The sequence below is a fragment of the Cygnus atratus genome, chromosome 3 (assembly GCF_013377495.2).
Source record: "Cygnus atratus isolate AKBS03 ecotype Queensland, Australia chromosome 3, CAtr_DNAZoo_HiC_assembly, whole genome shotgun sequence".
NCBI classification, from domain to species: domain Eukaryota; kingdom Metazoa; phylum Chordata; class Aves; order Anseriformes; family Anatidae; genus Cygnus; species Cygnus atratus.
Genome location: NC_066364.1, coordinates 22,273,766 through 22,297,734, shown reverse-complemented (window position 1 = coordinate 22,297,734; position 23,969 = coordinate 22,273,766). Strand labels below are relative to the sequence as shown.

The following is a 23,969-nucleotide window of genomic DNA, read 5'->3' as shown; positions in this document are numbered from 1 at the left end:
TGAAGACTATGGAGGTGCACAAGGTCTTCCTCCAGCCTAGGTGTCCAGGCTTCTCCTGGAGAAGCCATACCCTCCAGGAGCACAGTGCACACTTCCATCCAGCAGCACATGTGCTGGGGGAGCCATGCTGCAGGTGCACTGTTGATCCATCCCTGGCTGTACACAAGTTAGGCAGCTTACAGCTCCCAAAGTCTATCTGAGTGATGGATGACTTCCCCACCATTGCCGTACTGGGCTGTTCCCTTACATAAACAAAGCATTACTTCAGGCTGCTCTGCTTCATCAAATACAACTTAATTGCTCTTTAACATTTTGTTGTTACAGAGCGTTGGCACAAGAATAAAATAACAGTGTATCTAAAGTGAGCTTAATTCTGATTAACTGTCACTTTAAAATAGTTATATTTTGCTCTCAGTGTTGGCTTCATTTTCTAGCAAAACAGCAGCTAAAACAGTCAATAGGAATTAATTGCCTTAAGAATTACACAGGATTCAGGATCTGAAACATGATTTATTATTAAACACCGGATGGCATAAAAATAACCCAGAAACTTTAGAAGCATATTCTGAACAAATGTGAGGCCACAGTCTGTTTGACCACTCCAAACATCAGAAATTTAGAGGTGTAAGAATTGCAAAGCTGTCTCCCTAAAATGAGGAAGCAAAATGCCAAATACCTGATTAATTTTTCAAATGGATGTGTAGCTGGGCTACTCTCAGTCCCCTCCCCATTGTCTTGCCATCTCATAACGAACAGCAAAATGCCTCTCATGATTTCCCTGATTGTGAGGGTCTCCAAAGTAGAGGAAACAAAAAATAATCATTAAAGTCTCCAGACAGGAGATTCACAAAAGGATTGTTTTTAGCCCAACCAGCTCAATGTCTGAAAGCAACTATTTGACAGAGGTTGTCTGGATTAGTGAAGGAGTGAGAATTAATTTTATCAGAGGGTACAAAAGAAAGAAGAATTACTGACCCACTGACTGACCACACTTTTTTTTTTTTACAACACTTTTGTTTTATGATGAGAAACAAGGTCTTTATTGTTATTATGAACATATAAAAATAAGTCCCCAGTCCAGGCACTTTCTTCTACTTAAGAGATCCTAATAATTCTACCTATTTTCTGGAGGTCACTGCTTTGAAAGCATTTTATGGCTCCTTCTTATGATCTCTAACCTAGCTCACCAGGGGATAAATCAAATCATCTTAGATAGCCTAATACTCAGTGGTCTGCCTTCAAACCTAGTATTGGAAGTGTATGGCATTAGTGGGTAAGGTCTACACAGCACATTGGTTTAATATACACTCTGAAAAAAAGTTGAACAGGATGGCAAGTTACTTCAAGCCTTAATTCTTCTTTGGTGCCAGATAATACTTCGAATGAGGATTATCCTAAAAACTATTTGCTTCCTTTTATGCTGAAAATAAATAAATAAATAAAGTTTCCTAATAGCACTGCAAAGTGCACTGAGTTAAGACAACTTAGAAATCATATTTGAAGTACCCAGGAGGAAAGGTGTGGTCTCTCCAACAGTTATTCTTGCATCATGATGAAGAACGTGTTTTCCAACCTTTACAAAGGTCAGATAAAATATACAGAGTACATTTAGATAGCATGAAGTGTGAGGGCAGAGCTGTTTCTGTCCCAAGGTACTAATACTTTTTGTGAAAATTAAATTGCCCTGAATCCACATGAGGTTCTGAAGTGCTAATGTTTGTGCGGGGAATATTCCCCAGGCAGATACATCTGTTTAAAATGCATGTATTCATCCATCTGCCTTGTGGAGATTTAAACACAGGAGTTGAGAGTGAAGTAACATTTTTCCTGAATTAGAACACAATTTGGTGCATGTCAAGAACAGGAAGCACAACGTAGTAAATTACAGAGTTAAAATTGCCTCCTTTGAATTCAAATGACAAAATTTTCAGTGTAATGTTTAAACGACACCAAAATGTGGAAATACTCTGCAGGAACACCATCTCATAGACTGATTCTCCAGTCAGACTGAATTTGACTTGTTCTTTTTGTTTGGTTGGCTTTTGCTTTTATTGAATAGGGGAGCTCTATTTTGGGGCTGCATCTTCCTCAAGCTCATCTCAGTGGCTCCCAGTTATTGCAGCTGATAGGGGACAGTGACTGACAGGCCAGAACATCACAGACCTTTTCATTTGGGGGATGTTGTCTGCGTTTCAGCAAGGAAAGAAGAAGAGAAGTACACCATACATGCTGACTATGCACACACTGTCACTGCATATCTGCAAAGCCCTGGGACCTGCAGTTTATCACCATGCAATCAACCCTACACAGCTCCCAGGATTTGCCTCCTGAACTGGAGGATTGCCTTTGCCGCAGTGCCTGCACTCCGTCCCGCTTCCACCCACAGCAGGAGAAAGGGCAGCCCTCATTCTCTGTATTTCCATTTTAAATCATTTTAAGCCTTCTGTTCCTAATCGAACTAAAATAGCACTGTACTGACTGCATAGTGTCATTTGTTAAATCACAATAGTTAGAAAAGAAGGCTCGTTCCATTTTAAGCTTTTTTTTTTTTTTAAAAAACCAATGCTGACAGTGCTTAGGAGCTGAGCGCTTGATTAGGGGGCTAGCTCTGCCTTCTGGCAGCAGGTATTACACTGCACTCTGCTGGCTTTGCCACACATTTTCGCTGATGCAACCACCAACCCTTTCTTGCCGCAATTAGAAGAACATTTAAGCAATGACCTACCGAAACAGGAAAAGAAGAGGGCCCTAATAAAAGATAAAACACTGCCAATCTTTGAGCCTTGTACAAGTGGCAGTGTGCAGCCACATCACACTGACAGAGCTCTGGAAAATCAAGCTTCCTTCTCTGCTTATTCTACTATCCAACTCCCACCAGCTCACCTGCCTGCTCATTGCAGGGAGCCAGGAACAACTGGAGCATACTGCTGTCCCCTCTATGCCCCAGTCAACGTATCAGGAAACATAATATAGCCTTTTATAGTTGCATAAAGCCTAATGATTCATTTAAGGAACAACTTAACTGTCATACCAGTGAAAAAACTATCCTATTCATCATAGAAAAGCAAGCAAACAAACAAACAAACAAACCCGTGGCTAAACAAGTAGTGCCAAATAAGAAATTCAGCATGTTAGGATGTACTGCGATATACACTAACATACAAAATATTTTCCAGCCATGCTATAGAGCAGCAGGGTATACTCAACTATCTCCAATACAGAAATCTTTTCTTGGATTATATGCCTCTCTCTAGTCTAAATTAGGTGGGATAAAGAAAACATATTAACCAAACCCACATATTTTCAGGCATGTATCCATCACTTCAGCTACCAGTAGCTTTCCCTGAGAGAATTCCTTTTAGTCTCCTCCAAATCACCTATCAGAAGTGAGATGAAAGATGAAATGAACCACTACCTCAGTGCAGGCTCCTGTAACTGTGAGACGTGCAAAAATTCTAATAAAAGCTTCAAATCCCCCTTTTTTTTTACTGCACAATGGAGATCTTGAGCCCAGGCTCCCAGCTGAGGAAGCCCAAAAGGAGCAAGAGAGTGGCACTATATGATATTGATAGCATTAAATTAATGCAGAAAATGTGGTAAATTGAGCACAAAGCATCATAAAAATATGAGACAGAGAAATGAAAATGATCTGGTTACTGTATAGGCTTATGGGCCCTGGAAGACAGCAAATGAGAGGGATGAAATTGTGTCCAGTTACTACTTTAAGATGACAAAATGACGTTCTAGTTTTGGTGCCTCAAGAATTTTTCCACTGGGATCAAGGAATACTCATAGGAATAAATATCACACTTGCATCAGAAGGAAAAGTTCACTCCCTAAGCTTCACTGAAGCACTAAAAAGGTAGCCAAGAAATTCCAAGGCCGTGCTGAGTGGCTGTGGATCAGATGACATGCAGCTCAGCACTTTGGTATGAACAGCTGAGAAGAGCACAGAAGAAGTGGATAGGTAGAAAATCCTAACTGTTCTACTTCTAGGAAAAAAAATAATACTTCAAATATGCATGTATAGAGATATTTATGGAGGATCCAGAGTTAATTGATACATGTTTATCATTAAAACATTAATAATATATATATATTAACCAAATACATACCATTTCATTGCCTAATACTAATACCACTGATACTAGTAATGTAAAACACTATCAAAACATTCTTCCATGTCCTGCAAGCTGATTTTCCATCTTTTGGGAAGCACAACACAGTTGATGGTCAAATTTTGAAATAAAATACGTTAGTAATAAAGATCTATATTCAAGCTTATATATATATATATATTTAATTTAATAAACTGTATAAATCTATGGTAAATAAATCATAGCTCTGGGTCTATAATCCTCCAATGTCCTTTTAAGTGGAGAAGGGAGACCTGTCAGAGAGCAGCTGGGCATCTTTAGCTGGCAAAAAGATCACACTACCAGAGAGAATGAAAGAGAAACACAGCAACAGTCTCTGAAGATGCCAGCTTGGTTGAACATAAGGGACCATGTATGAATACATACAGATCTACACCTAGTAAACAGTGGATGATGATAAGTGTATGTGGGAATCAGAGTGGGTGCCAATAAATGACTCTAAGGTATGTCTGAACAATCCCAAAGCTGGTTGTGAATGCCATCTACATGACTGATAACCAGTATAAGAAACAAAAAAGCTTCAAGGGGTTATAAGACAATATCACCCTTCAGCCTGATGGTTACTGATGCTTAGAAAGCACCATCCACACCGATCCCCATTTCTTCAAAAAGCCATTTATTCCCAGAATGTCACAAAAGGGAACTATGCTACATATCAAGCACCAGGACTCACCAAGCAGCCACTTTTGAACACTAACCAAGGGAGATAAACACAAGCACAATCATTCATTGTCAAGAAGTCACCTAAATTTCATCCATCTCCTCACTGTTACTCACACCCATACAGAGGAGAACATTTTCCTTTTTCCCTGCTGCAAGGAAGACGATTGCAGGAGGACAACCTGCTTTTATCTTTCAACCTCCTGCTCTCATCTACAAAAGTAATACTAGTGGGATAAAAACAGCTGTGTTGAGATATCTCACAGAGAGCAGTCAGCAAGTTACTCATGTCCTGGAAGTTGAAGACTTCAAGTATCTCAGAGGTACCTGTAAGTACTACTAGTCCTTGAGAAGTACCCCTTAAGAAGCAACAACAGAGTATTTCTGGCTGAGAATTTCTGTACAGGAATATGCTTCTCCCATCCTGAGCTATGGAAAGGTGGAGAGTCAAGATGGACTTCATTTCAGGATGACAAAGGCGTGTAGTCCTTCCCAAAAGTACAAGGAATGACACATTTATCTTCTGTACTAATGCCACAAGGCTGTGCTCAGGGCTGCTTCCACTGCTGACACGTGAAGACAAGGTAGAAGATGAATGTTTGGCTAAACAAGTGCTAGCCACAAAGATTCCAGCTATGTGAACACAGCTGATACTCATGTTCTGGAGAAATTAAAAACATCTTTTTTGTGTGTCTCTTCTCTAGATGTTAATTTTTCCTTTTGAATACCACTGTTATGTCCTCATTTTAATTTGGGTGTTTATATTTTTTAAAAAATCTTGTACTGAGTCATAGGTAACAGGTGATATTTCAGTGTTTAAGACAATCTAGTATTAGTTTTAGGAAGCTGTTTTACACAGGCATTTTCTATACTGCAAGATTAACATCATCGTGAAAAATAAAATGAATTAAATTATATATTTTCTCTTCTTTAACTTAACACTTCTTTTTGGAGAACAAACAAACCTAGATCAAAAGGAAAGAGAGCCTACCATATAATAAAACAAAAACTGATGATTGGGTATCTTTGCCATGACCATCTAAACTTCTGATTACCTTAAATAGTTTCATCATGACAAGATCATAAAATATACAGACAACTTTCCACTTTGACTGCCAAGAAAATAAAATTCTAATATAAAAGGAACTACTTCTTTCGGCTACTTACCTCTAGTTTGCTACCTTCTTGTATATCGCTGGAGCTAAATAACAAAAATATCTAATTTTTCTTTTTCATTTCATTTTCATGATCTAATATCCAGCTATTTAGTGAACCTTCTATAGCCTAAATGTGAGTACCAACAGAGAAGTGTGTTGAATTTAACAACTCTCTTGCAGCATTTGTATGATTGTTTTATTGTATTTGATATAAAATATTTTGTGTAGAGTATAAAAATCTGTTGAATTCCTCAGAATAACCTACCTGTTTATATGCAACACATGTACTCCATATTTGCTTTCAACTCTGTACTTTGCTGGATCACTTGCAGGTGTAATCAATTCCTCATTTTTGTACCTGACAATCAAGAAAAAAATGAACTAATAAGCAGCTTCTATTCACTGTAATAATTCAGTTGATTTTTACGTAGATGTATAATTTATTAACATCTGAGTCATATATTTATAAATTTTCTCTACCTGTGTACTTTCCAGTGTGTATGGATAGATACACATTGGGCCATGAAAGTGAAGGAGAGTCATCACTGCAGTAAGAATGTGGAAAGAGATGTGGAGCCAAACCAGAAAAGCTAGCAGTAGAGAGAAAGCAGGATGTGACTTGAATTTTCCAATCCACTATCCCTGACATAAGATGGGAAGCAAATTTTGTCTTTGATCGCAATAAAGCACTTAAGCTCAAAAAAGAGAAACAGCAACAGAATAGTGCCTCGGGTTAGTTATTCACAGTCTGCTCTGTGGATGTCCCATATACAGGACGGTGCTTAGGCAGCTTCAGGGATATTACGTGACTTTCCACTTCAACAGGTGCTGACACAAAGTGAACACGCAGGCAGTCTGTGAAAACAATTGTCTATGACAGCAATGGTGCTGTGCAAGTTTACCCAGGCTTAGCAAGTAGCCTGTGAGCTTTGTGTATTGGGACATTTGCTACTTCATCTTCAGGAAAATGAATGGCCAAAAAGACTGGAATGCCTTCCACAAACTGCCTTCTGAAATACCCAGCTCTGCTTCTCACAGTGCACAGGGCCATTCGGCAAGCTTTCCTCCCACTCCTTCCACTGTGGTATCGAGTGCTACAATCCTCATATATGAGGATTAAAAAGGGGTTTTAACATAGCCATTATGTATGCAACACTTATCAGTTATGCCATAGCTTCCAAATGGAAAAAGATTAACAACATTTTTAGAGGCCTGGATAAGGCCAGTCTCTTACCATTGTACAACAGGGGTGGGAAATCCTTGTACAGTGAAGCAAAGACTCACAGACATCTTCTCCCAGACAGTGTGAGACCTCAGGCGCACCAGGATTTCAGGAGCTCGACTTATTCTTTCCTCAACAGCATGTCTTTCCATAGCCATATTTTCTTCTACCTATTAAACAAGGCAAAATGATAAAAGCAGGTGAAGAAAGGAAGAATTTAGCACCAGACTCAAATGGGATAGAAGATTTAATTTTAAATCCACAAGATTAAAAGATGCTAAATCCCTAACGATATTTGAAACACAGACCTAAATTTTAGTATATCTTATAATTGTGCTTGCATAGGAACAAAAAAACTTCAGTACTATACCATCCTTTGTATAGCAAGTCTATCCAGTTGTTCCCTAGCACGGTGTCTGGCTGTGTGAATCTCTTTTTCCAAAGCCGACAGCTCACTGGCAAACCGGATCCTTTTCTCTTCGCTAGCATGAGACTTTTGTTCATGAGTCCTGTAGGACAAGAAAAAGGATAAGAGTAATCAACATAAAGCTTTAAGATTATCACTCATATACATTAGGCAGCTGAGGGTTCTGAAACAACATCATCAGGATGTAAAATCTAGTTTAGGAATTATTCTTGGAGTCTATCTGCCTATCCTAATCCAAGAGGAAGCAATGACTACAATTTTCAAAATACTTATAAAAAGTTCATCAAAGTTTTTAGGAGGAGCTAGCTCAGGCTCCTTCAATCGTGATGACTCTATAAGCAGCTTATGGTACTCTGCCTTGCCAACAGCAAGAAAGTAAGGAGCTGACTACCAGAAATTTCTAATATGACTGTCATTCTAGACTCTCAAAGTATAACACAACATGTAGTAAAGCAAATGAGAAGACTTATATGAACTTCACCAATCAAGCCATGATTTCTCTGGTGTTTTTTGAAGTATTTATTTTTACTATTTCAGTGTACTTTGAATACCAGCCTTGTTCTGCCATGTATAATTTTATATTGATAAAATTTAAGATTATTTTTAAAATAATATATTATGCAAATGAGTTTGATTTTCCTGGAACATTCCACTTCCAGGGTATAGCCTTCAAAACAGTCAAAGTACTAGAACCCTATGTATGTGTACAATTCCCTTGACATGTTTTCTACAAAGATGGTAGAATTCATTCTTGTAGCACATATTCTCTACGTCTTTGTTACAGTCGCTGTAAAGCATGGCAGAGCAGAAACAGTCAAATTCACTAACTGTAATATTGCTGTCAGCACATTTACTCAAAGACTTTATATCAAGTCTGTAATTGAGACATGATGATAAGTCCTCTGGTATTGTGGAAAGAACTCAATGCTTAAATTGATCCAATCCAGAAATGCAGTAATAGTGCAGTAGATCTGTTTGAAAATGTTTGGGATCCTAGGCAGATACTAATTTCTTTTGGTATTAAAGCTGTTTTCAAGGGTCAGGCTGGGGATTAGAGGGAACAACTCTGGGTTGAAATATGAGACTGAAAGTGACACTCAGTCATTTAGTATTCCAGCCAAAATAGATTAGAGAAGAACAGTGACAGAGAATACTCCAGTCTTGCCGACTTTGAAAGGAGCCCTGGCAAAAGAGAGATACTAAATGGGACCAGAGCCACTTCACAGGTCAGAGCTTTACCTTTTCCTGGATTCTTGCATTGTTTCATGAGCCAAGGTGCGTGCCCTCCTGGCACAGAGTCTACATGTTGTTTTTCCCAAGCCAGATGATTCATAATAAGCAGCCTGTCTAGAAGCAGCCCTTCAAATATAAAAGACACCGTCATAACCCAGCAGATCTGGTAAAACATGAACTCGCTAAAGTCAAAGAAATTACTTTAAATGAGCTGAATTCTACAACTGAGCACCATTCAGTAAGAATGCTAGTTTATGCTAGTGCCCTAGCAGCTCTGATTCTCACTTGTCCTTCAGAGGCCTAATGCCTATCATTTGTCGTTGGGGATTGTTAGGCATTTTATTTCATTCAGTTCTATTAAATTTATACTTAGTCTCCAATCTTTCAAGTGCTATTCACTGTGCAGCAAATCATGAGGGTACCAGCTCATCTAAGAAACAAGGCACACAGAATCCTTATAATACTGTCTATTTCTAAATATTCCTGCCTCTCTACACTTCACATAACCTTCCTCATAAACTCTCCTCTTTCAGAAGCGAATCTGGACAAGCTGGACAGTTAGCTAGGCATCTTAATTACTGAGGAGGGAGGACAGTGATTTTTAAGCAATCAAGATTCAATATTCCAGGCTTCAAGATAAAAAAGAACCTGTATCTTGTTACTAAAACTCTGAGATTTCACATAACAGAAAAATGTTTTGTTTTGTTTTGTTGCTTTGTTTCGGAGGGGAAAAAAATAGAAATAGCTAACTTCAGGAGTAGGAATAGCCAAACTTAGGAGAAGGAATATCCTCATGTTATATGGAAGAATGGGTATTATGCTTCTGTGATTTCCAATTAATTTCATAGCAATTTTTCTTAAGTCATATTGAGTTCAATCAGAGCTTAAAAAAAGGAAATTCCAAGTTGGAGGTAGTAAACAGAAATGATTCTCAGATAAAGAATCTGTGTAGATGAGTTGCTGCATAGCTAGAAAGTCTAGCTGTGGTGGTGGGAGAATACAGACAAGTAGCATCCCTGTGGAAGGACTTGGAAAACTAACATTCTGATTAAGTCACAAATGGGGGAGAGGAGAATGTAAATATCTTGATTCTAAGAACTATTTATCCAAAATAGAAGCATCCCTGTGCTACATATGTGAAATACACAGTACTCACTTTCTTGCTGCATATTCCTCAAGTACATATCTTGTCTGAATGTTGCGATAGGACTGATCGAAGTGTTTGTGCCTTCTCTGGTAAAATGGCACTGCTAGTGATGACATACTTCAGTTTGTTACAATCAGCAATTCCTGTAGTGAAATCACATTTAGCCATATATTTCAGACATTTAGGTTTGATATTTTTACATACATACATATATGTGTGTACAGGAACAAATGTATAAAATTTCATCACTTTGTGACAAATAGAGCCATCAATCATATATATGCACATCTCAGACTACCTTATTAGCCACACAGTGAGTCATGGAATTACAGATGACAGAACTAGAAGATAAATTGTTGGATCACTTTTCCCTTCTTTGTAGATGTCATTTAACACCTCCTTAGAAATTTTCAGGGACAGAAATTTGCCAGTTTTGGGGGCATTTTCTAGATATTTCAGTTCTCCATTCTTCAAACCTTTTGCTTTGTTCCTTGCTGCAATTTGCACTCACTGTTTCTAGTCCAGTTCACCATGACAACACAAAATAGACTATATCCACTCACTTTTGTAGCAGCCTGTTGAAGGTTTGAAGATTTTTTTTAACATCTTTCAGCTCTCTTATTTAAATCAAACAAAGCTAGGTTTTTCAATCATTTCTCATGTTTTTTCTAGACCTCCAATCATTCTGGTTGTTCTCCTGCATAATTTCTCCATGACAAAGCACAGTTTGATCAGTATAGAAAGTTCTCAGGAACGTTCAGGGAGCTCCCAGAAGCATGTGGGTGGGAAGCAAGTTTCCCACTCTGTCAGACAGAAGCAAATTCCCAACTATGGTGTTAAAAGAAGGCAGAGGTGTCCACATCCCTTTATGCTCATTAGGAGTACGATGATAACTTTTCGCAAAAGTTGGGAGTGCTACCTGCCATGTCCTGAGTAGGTGCCAGGTTGTGTAACTACGATCTGCTTCTGTAAGTCCTCTTTGCATTCTCATTTGGATGTGGGGCCACTTGGTCTAAATGGATGTGAGGGACTCCAAAAGGCAAATGAACAGCCAATGCTTTCCCCAAGAAATGGCTGCACTTTGGTGACAACAGAAGCAATTTCCATTCACAAAGTCTGTAAAGCAGCTTGGGCCAAGTCCTAAAGTTTTTAGTTAGGCAGATTCACAAAACATCTGATTTCTTCCTGAAAGGTAAGGGGAATGCCCCAGTTGTTATGTGGGATTTTGCCAGGCTGCTCTGCTGGGTCACACACAGAGGCATGGCCTGGGACCCACCTCAGAGGTAAAGCACCACTAGCTCACCCAGGGGACACATCAAGAGGGTTCCAAGGCCCAGGGGCAGTCATGGACCTGACTGTCCCTGCTTAGCCCTCCCAAGGCCTTCCCCATGGCCCTGGATCCCATGTCAACCGCCAGGCCTCAGCCCGTGGCCCAGCTCCCCACAGCACTGCCCTGCCTGGCCCAACTGAGAAGAACTGGCCTGATTGAAAGCCTCAGAACCACACCAAATGTCTGCATTGGTCACAAAAAGCCCCAGAAGTAGGCAGGTTTATGACACATATAAAATGAAAGCTCAATGGAATTTGAACAGAAATCTTATAAACTCATTTTAATACAATGTGAACTCCCCTTAATTAATTTGATACTGACCAATTCAAATCTGTGTTCTGTTTCCTGTTGTTCCTGTGTTCTGTTTCCATGCTTTGGGGAGAAAAATGAGTAGTACACACTTTAAAACTAGAGGAATAACTATTTCATGAAAACATGTTTCTGGTAAAATGAGATCTAATTCAAAATTAAAGAAACTCAGTCACTACTTGATTGTCAGCTTTCATATTTCAAGCATTTCTTTTTGTTTCATTTATCTTTTTACTGTGTGAAAAGTACATGCAATCAATTTAGTTCAGTAAAATACTGCTGAAAATAGTTTTTTAAATGTTTATTATTTATGCTGAAAGCAGTGATGTTTTCTGTCAGGTAACAGAATTTTTATTATTATCTCATGTTTTGAAAAATCATTTGCAAAATTTCCATCTAAGAACAGGAAAGCAAATATAAAATTGTTGAAAATCATGGATAGTATCAATAAATTTGCATTAATTTTAATGTGACTTTTTCATGTTTTTCCTAATTGTACTACTAGCCAGACTGTACATGCAGGAGTAATCATTTTGTACGTTTTGTTGCAGCAATTTATTCTTGAAAAATGAGTGCTAGATTTCTTAAACATCATATCATGCTTTTAGGAAGAAAAACATAAGATGATTCATTGAAAAGCTGTAATTCTCAGTTCCCTAAGTCTCTCCTTTTTATGTGTTTATTTGGCAATTTTGCCCGAACCCTTCAAAATCACACCCTTATTAATTAAAAACAAACAAACATGCTTTTAAGTCTAAGAAATTGGAAATATGGTAAATTATCTGCAAATACCCTATTTCCAGCATATACAATTATAAATTCCATCTGTGTCTGATAGTTTGTTTCGGGTATTCAAAAGCTGAGTCAGATGCCCCCATGTCATGACATTCTCACATCAGGTAGTCTTACTTTTCCAAGAAATATCTCTCTGCAGGTATATTTAGGTATATTTAGGAGGTATAGTTAATTGCAGAAACATCTTAGGAAAAAAAAAAAGCCATAAGATTTAGAGGTGAGGTTTTATAATTTACCACCTGACAGCTGCACCTTCTGCACAGCCTATAGTTAGTTACCTTTTCAATCCTTTTTAAAGAGATATGAGAGCTTCAAGTCACAAGTGCACGAATGAGAACTTTAGGCAAAATACCAGGCACTGCAAGACAAAAATAAAGCAGGTTGACAACATTAGAAACAGGCATTGAAGAAATATATTACCACATTTCTAGAGAAATAAGAAAATTAACATCATCCGAATTAGTACACCATGGTTCAATACCTTGCAGAGGTGTGCAATGCTGAGCTGACATGATCCTATTTAACTCCTTATATGAGTAACACATTTTCTTGGCTACATAAACAGTTACACAAACACATAAGTAGCTCTGACTTCTCCTACTTTTGGTATCCATACATGACCCAATGCCTGCAGAGATCTAATACTGATTTTCTTCCTGCAGTCTAACTGCGTGACTATTGTGTACATTACTTTTGACTTTCCCCTAAGTTTGTATGTTAACCAGACAGTTAATGGTATAATGTTCCCTCTGTTCTATTTTTAATAAGCCCTTTCACTTAAATGAAGGTGCAAATGGCAAACCCATGGATTCAGCTGACTCAGCTGTTACGAGCTACTCATGTTTACGTGTGGCCCAGTTAAACAATTCTGTGAATTTATCAAGATGCAATTTATGCATTGCTATGTATATAACTCCCCCTGAGATCTGACGTATAAAGGTTGCAGAGTAATGCCTGTGTGTCTGGATGGATCACAGTCTGGGTTATTTTCATTTCTGAGAAAATATCTTAGCCATTTACAGTTCAGCCTTTTCCACTGAATGTAAAACTTCCATTTTAACTAGTGTATCTTCTTCTATTAATCAGCACCCAGGGTTTCTCAAAATTTGGGTTCAGATGTTCTTCGCATTTACCCAAACATCTATAGAATAGAAACAGGCATAGCCCTTTGCTCCCAGCTTCCATGCAAGCAATTAACTGAGCTTGTTAACAGCCAGACTCATTTTGCCTTCTGTTAACACACAGGGGAGCTGCCTGGCAACAGTTCCAAATGTAATAATCATCATCAGTTAATTACAATGATGCTTGCAGAGTATGTATTTAATACTTAACAGAGCTGCAACAATGAGTATCTGAAGAGAAAAATCACAGCCCCACTGTAAAAACAGCTTTAGCAGAGTCTATGGAGCCCATAGGGTATCTTGAGTTTGGGATAAGATATAAGTTTCTATTGTCTTCCTAGGAACAAGATGTTGACTGTTTTTCCAGTTTTCTGTTGATATACATTTATGTGAGATGTTTGAAATATATAACAATATTTATTCAACATGCCAGTAACAGAGTTAGGTAATATGGTACACAGATGACAGCTTAGCCCCACTGAAGTTACTGACTTAGGTAAATCAAGATTTTATTACTGGTAGTGGCTGGAGACATACTTATGCTGGCATGTCACTTGGTGGAACTGACCCAATAGCAAGATGCAGGCAATGCTCTGACAGAGGCATCAGGGGAAAAACAAATCCATTTCCCAATGAGAAATTAAAAATTTCATAAAAAGATTACATAAATAGTCCAAGAGAAAGACAAATTAAAAGTTTGAATAATTATAATAAATTAAAAAGCAAATCTCAAGTTTTGGTCACCAAGTTCTACTAGTATGTGACTGCAAGAGTGAACTGGGTGAAATATATAGTCTGTGTGTCACAAACAACCCTTGAAGTCCATCCATGCAGATTCTATTAACTTCCCTGGATTTCAAGAAAAAGATCTAGAGTTACAGGCCAAGGATTTTTTAAGATGTTCCTCATTTAGTTTCTTATCTGACCTTCAGTCTTTTGGTGGAACACAGCACAGCTGTACACCTACATTTTTATTTTTCATTCCTATTTATTTCTGTGTTTGTAAATGGTGGTTCTGACATCAGCAGGACCTAAACTGCACTAATCTGTGTGCTGTATAAACCACTCAGAGGACTATTAAATGCAAACAAAAATATTAGGTCAACCAAAATGCCTTTAAAGATTAATGATATAAAACATGGGTGAATTAGACCAGTTTACACAAATATACATTTCCTCATGTTTAGTAGCACGTATTTAACAATTTATGTACATGAATAAAATAAAACTCACAAGTAGAGGGCAGAGTTCCCAGGCCAGGATATGCATAGTTTCAAGCCGTAGTAATACTGACCTGAATAGAAAGCAATAATCTAGGACCATGTGACAGGGGGCCACATTCTTGAGCTGGAAGCCAAGGGTCTGATATAGAGACATTGTTAGTTTGATAAGTGAGTTAATTTAAGATTTAAAGGACAGGCAGTAAATTCTAGGATGATCATTCACCTAGCCTCAGAGAGCAGGCACACCACCAAACAAATTGATGGATGGGATTGACAAATGCCATGGGAAATAGAACATGGTTGTGCTCACCATAGATAGACAACTTGCACTCGGGAGGTTCCTGTCCTGAGAGATGCACTATACAGCATGTACTTTCTCTGCCTGACCTGCCAATGCTATACCATGCAACTTGCACTTTCTTTGCTCATCTCTGTCCTTGTCCATCTGCAAGTGCCAAAATGATTCTCAGGCTCTTGCCTGCCCTCACGTAGCCTATCTTCCTTATTCTGGCTGAAAGATCAGTACGTCCTGCTCCTAAACGCATATCCTCATTCTTGAGCTTCCTCTGCATCTCATCTTTCTTAAATGTCTTTGAACATTTGCATTGAATCAAGAGTTTGTCCTGATTTTCCCCATGACATAGGAGCTGGTCCCTCTACCTGTCCGTGGTTCTGCTTGCTGTTCTCCACATCACTCAAAGTTTTTTTGGAAGTTCTGGTTTTCCAAATTATATGCCCATCATACATTAAAGTCCATGATATTTATGTGATAAAATATATTTAATTCCATACTACCTATATGTCACAACAGAAGATTAAATATATATATATATATATATATAAAACCACCTCCCAGTCATCAGTTGCTTTTAATGACCATTTTAAAGAATTATCACTCTGCCTCAGAAAACATACGGTCCTTTCCAGATGGTTATACCAATCCTGTAGAAATTACAGCAGATACATAAGAACATTTTCCTCCAGGAAATTCACTTTGGTGGAAATCTTGTAAAACCTGCACGAATCATTATGTGACTCATAGACACTGCAGTCTAAAACAGAATGGTATACAATGGTATATATAACAAATGGTAAAGGGTCTGGTAACATCTTCGCCATTTCAGTAATAAACTTATAAAATGCTAATATTTCTCTTCAGTCTTTTATCTCTGTGTGTATGTGTGTATTTAGATCTTAAACAGGAAATTAAGTTCTGTGTATGAAAAAGGATGAACTAAAAAGAAAAAAAATCTGTCATTTTCAAACACTTGTCTTTTGCATTGAAGTTTTTTTGTTTCTGCATAATAAAAATTCAGTTTCAATTTTTTGACAACAGAATACAAATGCTTCTGAAATTTAAAAAAGCATATGGAATTTCCAATGCTTAAACCATATGGAATTCCAGACATTAGTCATCAAGCTTTGAGATTCCTTGTCTTTTCTTTCCTTGTCTTGTCTTTAGCTACATCATTGCTGGTCTCACATTTTACTGATCACACCTCCTTTGTCTGGGAATAGTGTTAGCCTAAAAACTGGTTTTAAACAAAAATCTTGTGGACAACAGCTTTGATCTGGTCCAAGTCATCTCCGGAACTAGACACATTACTTGCCTCATTAAAGCTAAAAAAAGAATTCTCTCACTGATTTCTAGACAACTGAATGTCCAACAAAGCAACATTTTCACATCACATGTCTATTTTTTGTTAATAAATTAATATGTTTTGAATAAGCAGACATTTAACAACTCTTGAAATAAACCTGCTTGCAAAGACATACAGGTATATTAAGCATTTTAATGCAATCGTTTGGCTGTAGCACATGTATGATTACCTAGAATGTGAATATTGACCTTGTAATAGTCCCTGAATGGTTTGCTTCACCTTCTAACCAGTTAGTGTGGAGGCAATTTGGCATATACCATGGGTGCTGATGGTCACAGCTGTAACCATTGATGGAGTTAACCCTCAGCTATGCTCTGCAGCATGTAGGCAGGAGGCAGAGCCATGGCTCTGTCCCCCTCTGTACCCTTCCCTCCAGTGAGGTCATTGCTGTGCAGGGGAGCACCAGTTCTTGCATGCTTGCTAGTCTAAAAAATACATAATTTTGGCTTTTCCACAACTCTCACAATGGAAGGGCGTTAAGATCCCATTCCCATTGTCTAATCAACATATAACCCAGAGAAGGTACTGATGTAGGTGCTTTCTTATGAATTCATAATATTACTTCACTGGGAATTGAATGAGGCTGAATTTGGCCACATTGACACGAAATTTTGCCATCCTAACACTCCAAATACAGATAGAGTTGCAACAAGTTCCAATAAAGTTTTAGGATTTCCCTTCACTTGGCTAGTGTACTACATGCCCTCAGCTGGACAACAAGGAGTGTGAGACAGGGAGATGGTGAAAGTCAGTCACTTCCCATCATCCCAAGCTTTATTATCTTTCATTATGATATTTTCATTGGCTCGCAGGTATTATCAACCCACAGGCAAATATTCAAGAGCATGAACATGATTTCCCAAGACGCTATCAGTGGTATTTAGCTGGAACTTTCATATGGCACAGAACACATCACGTAGCCTAAAGCAATACAGATACCAGAAAAGTGTCTTCTGAAGATGTATTGAAAAGTATGATAGACAAAAAGTAGAAGTAGAACTTTCTGTCCCAGCTACATTCTATTCTTCAGCACACCAAATAGTTTTGCCAGCTACTATAGAATGTATTTTATGCTTAATTATTTGTGCACAGACTTCACAAATATCATGCTTTATCTCTTCATACAGTATAAACCCATAAAAAAGTGGCACTGTCAATATATGCGCAACTGTGAAAGCACATTGGCCAATAGAACTGGAGATTGGTATAATGTAGTTCTGTAAAAGCAGGGAGAAGAAAAAAAAAAAAAACAGGAAATGTAATACGCAGTAAAATCAAACTGACCATGCACAAAATAAAACACTTCCTTTTTTTTTTTTTGTCTTTTCATCAATTAATCTGTGTCCTGCTTGTTGCTGGTTCTCCCCAAGGAAGGGTAATAATAATTCATTTTGCACAGAAAAGCACCCAACGCTTTCCCCATAATCCCCATTTGTTCTGAACAAGAACAAGCTAGATGAAGAAGGGACTTACCAAGGATATAGAAATACTGCAAAGCAGAGAGGAAGACCAGCCTTTCCCAGCTTAGCAAACTCTGGCTGAGGAAAACAAAAATAATTCCCCTCTCTGAAGGCTACTGCCCCTTCACTCCCATTTAAGGGCAGATGCAATGCTATATTTAGCACTAACCAAGTGATTCTCCCAAAACTGAGGTCAGCCTAATAGGCAATAAGGGTATGATATAAGGGCGGAAGAAAAGCCCTATCCCATACGCAGTTTCGAACTGTATTTTTATAAAAGATAGACCTCACTTCTAAATAAAGCAGTTTCTTTAAAAGTGGGGTTTGTTTTTTCAGCAACACCAAGCACATGGGAATCTGCTTAATGCGAGAAAACAGTTTAAACATTTTGTTTAGAAATGGTTGAAGTTTTAAAATAATCAGTAACTTAGAAGACCTGTGAGGAGCCATAAACTCCAGAATCTTATTAGAGACATGAGATTCTCTTAGTGCCTCAGGCTGTAAAATGAGCCTCCCCATTGCCTCCTTAAGAGCTCCCTGGATTTTGGAGAGGACGGCTGCAATACGTTAAAACATAGCAGCTGTATAAAAAGCCTATTAACATAGGCTTAAAGAGAGTCCAATTCCTACTCACTGTTTCCATCTCCATAATGTCACCAGTCAACCCAAGAGAGATTTCTCTGCTTCTTGTAGGTAAAATAGGAGAAATTAATAATCAGAGGCATATACAAGCAGAGAAAAAAACATACCCAAAGCTCACAATTCTGTGAGACTGATGGTCCCTATTGTCAACTAAAATGGAGGTTCGGTGCCTGTAGGGCTCGTAGATTTACATCTGGCAGCTCCAAGGCAGAAGCATGGATGCTATCATCGCACAGCACCACTGTGGTGGCTCAGACACATCCAGAAGAGGTAGGGGAGCAGCATTGCTCTGCAGGGCTGGTGAGCATGGGCTCAGCGGTGGTGCCCTGCTCTGGTGGCGAGCAACCCTGTAGGGTTTTGTCTGGTGACATGAACACATATGAGATGAGGGAAGGGGAGGGGAGGGGAGGGGAGGGGAGGGAAGGGAACTCCGACAAGTCTTTGTGACAAACATAAAGAAACAATTACATCCTCTTATTCTGTATGGAAATAAGGATAACATGTCTGGGAATATATGGCACACCTAATCACACCTCATGATTGGGCTCATAATGACATAAATAGTAAGTCAGCAACATCTAATAAGTAGGCGATTAATTGATGTCCAAAATATTGAAAACAACAAGAGCCATTTTCAATTCACTTATACAAGAAGGGGATCAAGACCAAAGTCACTAAGTGGCAATTAAGATCTTTCAGTGCATAAGTTTCATGAGAAACTTTGGTACATGAACGATGCGCTTCTAAGTCACGCTTTTTTCTAATGCATACATGTCAGGGAAGCAGAAAAAGATGTGGAAAATCCTTTAACAAGCTGATTCTAATCACATCTGCAATATTCATCCGAGGTGCCTAAATAGGTCTGGTTAAAGATCTTTCCCACTTTCTTATCATCAGGGACTACCATTTGCTTGACACAGACTTCTGCCTTCCTCCCATCGATCTTAAATTATAACTCAGTCTGACAGAATTAGAACTGCAGAGACAGACGCAGTGGAATGAGCACATATGCACCAAGCATAGATGTTACTTCAGAAACAGCTGTCAAAGTGATTAGTGTGTAATAAACCAGAGCAAACCCACTTTACTCACACAGCTCCCTCTCTCCTGTTTTCCTTTGGGAGGTAAGAGGTAAGTTTGCAGGAAAACTTTAAAGTTCTCATTACACTCCCTGCTTTTAGTTTCTTGTTCTATATTTATTATCTATAAAGAAACGGAGGAATGTACAGCCTGCTCTGTCTGCCTTTGCACTTGAGCTCTCTTCTATTTTAAGTTGTTTCCTCAGGGTGTGGTTGGATGTCAAAAATGTGAAAGTGCAACCTGAGGGCTGTGGGGAACAGACCAGAGGCAGGATCCAGTCTTGCAGGGGGGCCGGCCCTAGGTCGTCTCCAGGTAAGTCAAAAAATAAATTATCCTTTTCATTATAGACATTCACAAAACAGGGTGGAAGGGGAAAACGCAATATTGTGTTATTGAGTGGTAATGAAATTTAGGTGGCAAAGCACCTACCAAAAATTATCCAGCATTAATCCAAAAATTATCCAGCATTTTAATCATAAAACAATTTACATTATGGCCTCACACAGGCTTCCTCCCTGATACTGAAGGCACCTTCCCCTGATCCCTGCACTTCCCAAACAGAAATTCTTCCCCAAGAGGTACTTTTTTAAAGCCAAGATTAAGCAGGGTATCAAAAGGATTATTCAAGCACTTAAAACTGAGCATGTGCTAAAATCCTTTAGTGAATGTGGTCTTTTGGAATTACCCCTCAACCTTATACCAGTCCCTTGATGTGGGATGTTTAAATGCATGCAAGCTTAAGTAATGGCTTAGCTATTCCCATTAAGGGGGAGATCAAGACCTGAAATGGAGCTTAGGAAAAAAAAAAAAAAAAAAAGATGCATTAGCTTTGTAGCTACTAGAGGAAACATCAAAACAGTATTGAAATGAAATGTAATGGTATTCAAAGATGTATGTTTTTTGCCTTCAAGAGTGCCTTAATGGTGGCCTTGTGCTTTCGCCTTTCTCTGTTTCCAAGAAAACCTTATGCATCTTTGTAAGGCAGCTTCTGAAGTCTGGCTTTGTTAATATTTTAGCTCTTGATTTCTTCCAATGTTTTTAGTATATTTATAGTTTCATATGAACTAAGAGTTTGGAAACTAGAAATGAAATTCCTCATTTCAGCAGCAGTCCTAATTATTTACAAAGCCCTGTGGTGAGGTTTTTAGAGCCACATCATAAGAATAGATCGTGTACACTGGCAATCGTTTCTTCGATTTTTCTTCACAGCTACCCAGGTCCTAGCATCTCCCTTGGTGTTACGAATGAAAGACAAAACAATAGATAAAAATCCAACCATATAAAAAATGAATCAGGCTCTTTCCCCAGTTACCACCTTCGGTCAGAAGCTCGAGATTATAAAGTATGGGGTCCAGGTATATGCCAAGTATAATGTACCTTATCCAAAAGGGCAGAATATATGAAGCATCCTAAAATTGTCTTGTGAATCTAAATGATTTAATTCACAAAATGTTGGGGATCAATGCTCTTGTTTATCAAGGTTAGCTAACAAGAGAGCAGTAACAGCTGCACATGACTGCTGACAGCCCTGTAAATGTGTTCCTACAGCTGAGCACAGATCCCCAGGGGAAAACACACCTGACTGCCTCTCACAGGTGGACAGAGGACAACCCCATCCCAGCTCCTAAGAAGCTTGCACAATTTTCTCTACCTCCTTCCTTCTGCTGCTTTTCTTTTTTTTTTTTTGATGCAATTTCTTTTCCTTTAGTAGAACCTTTTTGTTTTTTGTTGAGTGCCCAACTCACAAGTATTTTAAGGCTGGCTACATGCAGTTGCACACTGCTGAAAGCTCAGACTAACCCTCCCAGAAACGAGGACAGGCTGCGTCAAGGTGAGCCCATGGGAGAGTGAGGATGTTAGCAGGAGAAGGAGGAGACACTTGCAATCAAGGGAAGGCTGTGCATCTCCTGGGAGAGAGGACAGCAACAGCTGCAAAAAGCACTTGCTAGAGGCAGTTTTAAGCAGCCAGATGAGGATTTTCTACAGGCAATTCTACAGAACTAGTCTGAACTGCATCCAGAACATCAGACACTGCCAGTATGAGCCCTCAAACAAATGCTAAAATACCTGAATATACAAAACATTGCGTTTTTTCCCCTGCAACATAAGGTAAAGTGAGCCTCTCGGCAAGTATCCTTATTTATATTTAAGGCAAGCATGCCCATGAGTTACAGTGAGTCAACCTTTTGAAAGATATTTAAGCTGTAATGTGTCACTCTGCTGTCCAAGGACCTACTTTGGAGCACATCAGAGTCAGCGGTAAGGTTTTACTGACTCAGGAAAGCTCTGAATCATATCCTTCTTGATTTAATGCCTCTTTAAAGAGTTGACAGAGGGTTAGGTCAAACACAAACTGAAAATATAGGGTTGCCTCATACAGCAAAATGTTTCAACTTCTTATTTTGTGAGTTACTGGAAGTGGCAACAAAAATATATTTTCCACTGCTTTGGACAGCATGAAATACTCTAAAGCTGGTAACGGGCTGACAGGGATATTTTAATCAAAATCAGGGTTTCACACTGTAGGATTACTTAACTAAATACGTTTTGCTAAATTTTAAGGTAAGCCAAGCAAGTTAGTCTCTTGCCAGTGGCTTGAAGTTACTGCACATATTGCAAATTATTTATTTTATTCAAATCTTTTGGAAGTGTTTATGATAAAGCTTAATGAAAACAGTAGCACTGACTACAATTAACTAACTGTAGTTAGTTAGACAAGCCATACCACGGGAGACCCCACTAGCAGTATATAAGCAGCTCTTTCTTCATTTACCATTACAACCTATTTTTCAACCAGGTACAAAGATAAGATAATGATTTTGTCTTACCCTGGTACCTTTATTCAAGTATCACACAATACCTAGTGAAATGTTCTCCAGGTATGTGCTATAGCAACCGTAACCTTTATCAACTAATCTGAGCATCCTCCACCCACCTGATACCCATACCTGGACCCAGGGCCCGTTGAGTCCATCTTAGGATTTCTGGCAAATGACAGACGTGCACATCCCACACACGCTCAGTTTGGGGAAGATATAGACACTTGGCACCAGGCACCCAGGCTGTCACCCACAGCCCTGCTCCAGGCACCCAGTTGGTTCCCCCTGTAGCTGGTCTGGGGACACACACTGTTCCTGGCCTAGTGGCTGGAGGTTAAAGGCCCCCACTGGTTCCAGTCACTGGCTCTGGGGCCTCGCTGGCTCCAGCAGCTGGCACCAAATTCATTCACACTGGCCCCCCCATTAGCTGGCACTTCGGCACTCACACACACAGGTTGGAGAGTGAGGTTGCACCGGGAGACAGTCAAGAAAGGATATAAAGAAAACAGGACAGACAGCTGTGATCAGGCACAGGGCCCAGCCAGACAAGTGTGCTTACAAGCAACAGGTCCCTTTAAAACCCCTTTCTATCTCTTTCCTCTTTTGTTGCTCCCCCATTCCCTTCCCCTAAACACTCCTTCATCAGTTTGCACAGTTCTACCAGATTCTACCCTCCCATCCAGCACTCAGGATCCCCCCACAATTCCCCATATCTCCCCAGTTTACAATCGTATCAGTTGCAAAGTCCAGGTTAGTCTTTCTAGGATAGCCCATCAGTCAGTGTGACTGGCAAGTTTTGTTTCTTCTCACAGTCTCCATCACTGTTTGTCAGGTCTGTATCTCTGTATGTTTGTTTACTATCACCTTTTCTAATCATCCTGATTTTAGGAGCTCCTCCATCAGACCATGTTGCTGGAATAAATGTTCTCCACTCCACTACCCTCCTCTAAGTAGTGCCACAAACCAGGTTTGTTACTGGTTATTGACTTTGTCATTGTTAGTCAGACAGGTTTTTTGTCTCTGTTTGGCTCTCCTCTTTTCCTCCTCATCCCATTTGACAAGGTCACATCACCTTACTGAGAAAAAACATTTTCCCGTTCCACATACCCTCACGCAGATAACATGGAAATTATCTGCTCCTGTTTCACAGGGAAAACGGGAGAAGGAAACAAGTACGTAGCAGATCACACGGCAGATCACCTGCACAACGAGTCCAATGTGAGAGCACGTGTGAACACATCTAATGGTATCGCGTTCAGGCATATCCTGCTATTTAGGGTTACTGAACTTTGTGTGACATGTCCGTCAGTTTGTGTCACTGAAAGCATGTAGCTATGCAGCGTATGGCCCGTGCCACACATGATACACTATCTGACTTACATATGAATGTAAATGTCTTCTAGAGCTGTAAGCCTTCAGTATATTCCTGGCAGCAGGTAATTCTCATTAGAAAACATGATATTATTTGGTTCCAGGATTAAATTGTTCACATGCACAGCTGCTTAAAAGAATGATACAGTGGAAAT

At 39.1% G+C, this 23,969-nt stretch overlaps 1 protein-coding gene across 1 annotated transcript in view; it reads right to left on the bottom strand.

Annotated features, from left to right (window-relative positions):
* MYOM2 (myomesin 2) overlaps positions 1 to 10,119 on the bottom strand; it is a 69,849-nt gene extending 59,730 nt beyond the window's left edge. The window contains exons 1-5 of the mRNA XM_035542909.1: positions 10,013 to 10,119; positions 8,863 to 8,982; positions 7,567 to 7,705; positions 7,209 to 7,366; positions 6,240 to 6,332 (exon numbers count right to left, since the gene is read on the bottom strand). Of these exons, the coding sequence (XP_035398802.1) occupies positions 6,240 to 6,332; positions 7,209 to 7,366; positions 7,567 to 7,705; positions 8,863 to 8,982; positions 10,013 to 10,119 (617 nt within the window). The remainder of the gene's footprint in view (positions 1 to 6,239; positions 6,333 to 7,208; positions 7,367 to 7,566; positions 7,706 to 8,862; positions 8,983 to 10,012) is intronic.
* Between the last annotated feature and the right edge of the window lie 13,850 nt (positions 10,120 to 23,969).